The following is a 5368-nucleotide window of genomic DNA, read 5'->3' as shown; positions in this document are numbered from 1 at the left end:
CAGTGTCCTGTGCTGGTTAATTTGTGGATTCAGAAGGAGCCACTCACTGCTGTGAGCTCTGTTCAGCCATGCAGAGGGCAGGGACTGACACTGACTTGTCCTGTTTTCATCACAGCTCCTCCAGGCTAAATTAAGCTGGTTAGGAGCTCAACAGTATATTTTCATGGGTGTTTCTTTATTGTTGCACTGTTAGTTCTCTTAACTTTTCCCCTGTCAGGTAATCTGCTGGAGTTCACTCTGTTCTTTTGACCTTCAGTTTGGAACATATATTTCAGTTTACTTAAATTTTTCATTTTAAGTTGGTTTCTTTAGAGCCTTTTTCAGTTATTCTCTTAATCTAATTCCCTCTTCCCTCCCATTCCTTTTCATATATTTTAGCTGCTGTGTTGAGGGGGACCATTTTGCCCCTGGAGAATGTTTGCTTTGTGGTCACTTGCCAATCTCTCTGTTACTGATCTCAGTGTCTCTGATTTCCCCTCTAACAGAGTAATATTCTGACATTGCTGCTGTATTTTCTGTCCTGTGGAATCATTTGGCAGCCTGGCTGCAGGTACCACTGTCTCACTAAGCTGCTCCTTTTGCCTCTCTACTTTGTCCACTGAGGCACTTGGCTCTGCCACCAAGGCTGAGGACTCCTGAGGGTGTTCTGCATGGACACACACGCAGGCTCCTCCTGAGGGTGTTCTGCATGGACACACACACACAGGCTCCCCACAGCCTTTTCAAGCACTGTCTTGCCTAAAATTCCTCCTCTGGCTCCACCTGCTCCTCCGGTTCAGTTTGTCCTGGTCCTGTCCTACTGCTCTGGAGTGCACAGTTCATTCCCTGCTCATGCTGAGCTCTCCTGTGCACCAGATGGACATCCTCAGCTGACTGGCACAAACCCCTGTTAGCTCAGTTATGGGGAAATGTTCATCACAGAATCACACAAAGGTTTGGCGTGGAAGGGACATTTAAAGGTCATCCAGTCCAACAGACTCCAGGAATTTTCACAACTCTGGCTTTCATTTCCAGGTAGTCTTCCCAAAGGAGCAGTTAGGACATGTCTGTGCATTCAGGCCTGTCAGGTGCAAACAGTGAGGTGAAGCCTCCAATTTGTAGCAAACTTCCCAAGGAGAGACTGTACAGTAATAGTAGATACAAGAGTTTAGTGACTGGACTCAAAATCCTCATATTGCTGTGTGAATTTAGAGACTTTTAGCATTTGCATCCTGTATGTTGACATAAAATGTGTTTGTAGCTGCGTTCAGCACCGTGATGTGGTACTCACTGATTTGTGCTATTCCTACCTACAGTGCACTCATCCTGCAGCTGTTGGCTGTGAACACCTCTGGGCCACTGGCAGACCATGGGAGCAGCAGCAAAAGGGAGCAAGTGGTGTCAGGAACCATCTCCCCATTCCCTAGAAAATGTGTGGAGGTAAATCCACAGGTGACTGGAAACCATGGGATCCTGTGAGTCCTTTAGGTGCATTTAAGGCAAATTGTTCTGCAGCATGGAATAGCTTTAGTTGTGGCTCAGAAAGGCTGTGAATAAAGCCATTTGGTAATAGCCCCATGACTTTGCTCTCATTCCCCTCCAAAACATTGGCTTTTCACAGAACAGCTGTTCTAACAGGGACACAACTTCCCAGTGGGACATCAGTGCTATTGCCCTTGTTCCTGCAGCACCTGGGAACACCAGTCAGGGAAAGCTGAGCAGCCTGCACAGGGGAGAATGCTGGAGCTGATGAGCAGAGGGAGCAGTCTGGGTGATACAGCAGATTTCTGAGTTTGTGCTCAGAGGGAGGAGTGTCTGATTTCACTGGAGCCTGATGGTTCAAGCAGGAAGCCCAAACCTGACAGTGACAGTAGCTGAAATATTCCTCTGTGAAGAGTTCTACAACTCTCAAGCTTGTCCTCCAATGAAACACAGCAGATAAAAATGGAAAACCATTGCTAGAGACTATCAACTTAGAAAACTGAGTACTCTTTTATCTATTTCAGCTACATTCCCAATTAAGCCAGGTGACAAAGGGATTACCTGACTGTAATGCTTCGTCGAGGCCTAAGCAAACACGTAACTAGGTCAGTGTTAACACCACAAGAGCATCCACACCAGGTGCTACTGCAGCCTGCAGGACCAGCTTACAGACTGGAACTGCTGCTCTTCAAGGCAGAGAGGGGGAAAAAACTTCCACTCACAACTTCCCCTGGTGAGTATCATCCCAGTTTTAGCCCCAGTGCAGCAGCAGACACCATGGACCCCACACAAGCTCTGTGGTACAAATTTATTGTGAAGCCTGCACCCCGGGTGCTCAGTTCTCCTTCTCCTGCACCGTCTTTGTCCCGCGCAGCCTGCCCGTGCGCCGCGCGGCGATCAGCCCGACCTTGCGCCCGGCCGGAGCGTCTCTCCTGATGGTCGAGGGCTTCCCGATGTGCTGGTGGTTTCCACCTCCGAAGGGATGTTCTACAGGCTGTGGAGGAGCAAAGCAAGTCAGGGATTTAACCACAGGAACGAGGAATGGTGTTTAACAGCACTTAAACTGATTGAAGGGAACAACAAATTTAACTGCTTTACTTTTCACGTAGAGTGGAGTATCTATCAAGTGCTGCCAACTCCACTAACCTACCCTGTAACTCCACGTTTATCTGGGAAGCTTTGTCCCCAGGCTCCTGCCCACATCACCCAAATCCTTCCTCAACTGCAAGGATGACTGTGACAGCAAAGAGACTCACGTTCATGGCCACACCACGGACTCTTGGCCAGCAGTTCCTCTTCGCCTTGTACTTGTGGTAGGCACGTCCTGCCTTGAGGATGGGCTTGTCAATACGACCCCCACCAGCAACGATTCCTGGGGGAACAGCAGCAATGGTAACACCAAATGGAACACAGACCAATTCCCAACAACAGTCAAGCTCCAAGACTGGTCTCTAGAAGCTTAATCTCAAGCAGTCCCAGCTGTGTTTGAACCAACGCTACCAGTGAGATCAGACCTGAGCTATCACCCACAGCCACCCCAAGGGCTCTGCAAGGGGACACACTTTAATTGCTGCTTTTCAATCCATACACACAGGATTGAGTTGATCACTTTCTAAAGCACTGACAGTTATACTGCTTAGAATTGCCTGTGCAACATTAAGAGTTTCTGAACTTAAACATGAACTGAACAGCTCAGGAGACTATCAAGAACTTTGCGGCTTAATACCCACTTCCTTCATGACTTATTGAGTCAATTTTACCAGAGTAACACAGCAAATTTGGGGCCTTCTCTGCAGAGGCAGGCAGGCATCACCAGCTGTCAGGTGTACAACAAACCTGAAAAAGCCTCTGCTTCTTGGCAGTGATACTGTCATTCCTTGTCAGACCTTCCAGAACACTCCACCCACCCAACACCACCTCCAGCACTACCCTGCAGGCTCACTCAGTGTGCCAAAAGCAGGAAATCAAAAGCCATTCTTCCCCGAGGACTAAGACTTCACAGGCTGAGCAATTCCACTATAGCCTGAGAACAATGAGCATCAACTTTTCTGTCCTCTCACTAGGTCAAACCACCTCCAAATTTAGGTTACCCACAAGTAAATCAGGCATAACATACACGGTCAGGCACCTGAGCACAGGCTGTCCCAGTGTGTATTCCTGGGTCCAGCCTGCAAATGCCACTTTCCAGGGTGGTTTTTAGGAACTGGGGCCCTGTCTGAAAGCTTCCTTAGCACTGATGAGTTCACAGCTGTCACTCCTTACCAACAACAGCTCTGTTTGCAGAGGAGATCACTTTCTTGGAGCCAGAAGGAAGCTTCACTCTGGTTTTCTTTGTCTCAGGGTTGTGAGAGATGACTGTGGCATAGTTCCCAGAGGCACGGGCCAGCTTCCCACGGTCACCAGGTTTCTCCTCCAGGCAGCACACAATGGTCCCTTCTGGCATGGTACCCACAGGCAGGACATTCCCAATGTTCAGCTGAGCTGTAAGGAGCAATCAGAGCAGCCACAGCTTCATTCAGGCTCCTGGACTGGAGTTACAGTTCCATTTAACAGAGACTTCTGTGCACAGCAGGGCACAGACCCTCTGGCAGCAGCAGCTAGGGACATTTTAGGGTCTGACCTGGAATACCAGTTCCACATTCAGTGTGAAGAAAGGCAGAATGGGAACCCAAACTGACCAACCCAAATGCCTGACAAAACCTGTGGTTAAGCTTGTTATCCAAACATACTGTGAATTCCCAGGAAGAGATCTGGGATTGCTTAGAGTGGGTGACACACCTATAGGCTGCTCCTGTGAAACCCCACCTGAAGCACTGCACACAGTTCTGATGTCCCCAACATCAGGACATGGAACTGTTGGAGCAAGTCCAGAGAAGGCCATGAAGCTGATAAGAAGACTGGAGCACCCTCCCTACAAAGACAGGCTGAGGGAGTTGGGGCTGTTCAGCCTGGAGAAAAGAAGGTTGTGTGGGGACCTTATAGTAACCTTCCAGTATCTGAAGGGGCTTCAGAGAAGCTGGAGAGGGACTCTGTGTTAGGAGCTGCAGTAACAGGACAAGGGGCAATTGGGAAAAATTGAAAGAGAGGAAATTTAGGTTAGATATTATGGATAAATTTTTTAATGTGAGGGTGCTGAAACACTGGCACAGGTTGCCCAGGGAGGCTGTGGCTGCCCCAACCCTGGCAGTGTTCACAGCCAGGTTGGATAAACCTTGAGCAACCTGCTCTGGTGGGAGGTGTCCCTGCCCAGGGCAGGGGCTGGAACTAGATGATCTGTAAGGTCCATTCTAGCCCCTTAACATTCTATGGTGGAGGCCACTGCGCTGTGACAGCTCCTGCACTCAGCATCACACCCCCAGTGCTGGGAGAGCATTATCAGCACTCCCACGGGACTCACCCTTCTTGCCACAGTACACGAACTGCCCCGTGTGGATGCCCTCGGCAGCAATGAACAGCTCTGTCCTCTTCTTGAACCTGTAGGGGTCGCGGAAGGCGATCTTGGCCAGGGGAGCGCCGCGGCCGGGGTCGTGGATGATGTCCTGTGGGAATGCACAGGGGCTTTAGGGCACAGCACAGCACTTGCCACAGGTTCTGCAGAAATCAGCTAGGAAAACTGGGGGTGATTACTCTGAGAGAATTCTCACTAGCAGCTCCTCCCCCTTCTCAAGGGAATTTTGATTTTTCCTGATGTGAGTGACTTAAGATTCACATTTGTAGGAATACAACCTCCAGTATCTGCACCACATCAGCATGGAAGAAATGCTTTCCTGTGAGGGTGGTGAGGCACTGGAGCAATTTGAAGTTGTGGATGCCTCATCCCTGGGAGTGTTCCAAGCCAGGCTGGATGGAGCTCTGAGCAACTGGTCTAGTGGAAGGGGTTCCTGCCCATGGGAGACGGATTGGGACC

General features: G+C 49.6%; 1 protein-coding gene across 2 annotated transcripts in view; it reads right to left on the bottom strand.

Annotated features, from left to right (window-relative positions):
- Positions 1 to 2254: 2254 nt before the first annotated feature.
- Positions 2255 to 5368, bottom strand: part of RPL8 (ribosomal protein L8) — a 3676-nt gene continuing 562 nt past the window's right edge. Inside the window, exons 2-5 of one of the 2 annotated variants that reach the window (XM_009075438.1) lie at positions 4859 to 5000; positions 3724 to 3942; positions 2718 to 2833; positions 2255 to 2455 (exon numbers count right to left, since the gene is read on the bottom strand). In XM_009075438.1, coding sequence (XP_009073686.1) covers positions 2297 to 2455; positions 2718 to 2833; positions 3724 to 3942; positions 4859 to 5000 — 636 coding nt within the window. In that variant the 3' untranslated portion in view covers positions 2255 to 2296. Of the gene's footprint in view, positions 2456 to 2705; positions 2834 to 3723; positions 3943 to 4858; positions 5001 to 5368 lie in introns of both variants that reach the window. The other variant, XM_009075437.1, reaches the window with a different exon arrangement.

The sequence above is a fragment of the Acanthisitta chloris genome, unplaced genomic scaffold (genome assembly GCF_000695815.1).
Source record: "Acanthisitta chloris isolate BGI_N310 unplaced genomic scaffold, ASM69581v1 scaffold26265, whole genome shotgun sequence".
NCBI lineage: Eukaryota > Metazoa > Chordata > Aves > Passeriformes > Acanthisittidae > Acanthisitta > Acanthisitta chloris.
This window is presented reverse-complemented; position numbering and strand designations above follow the sequence as displayed.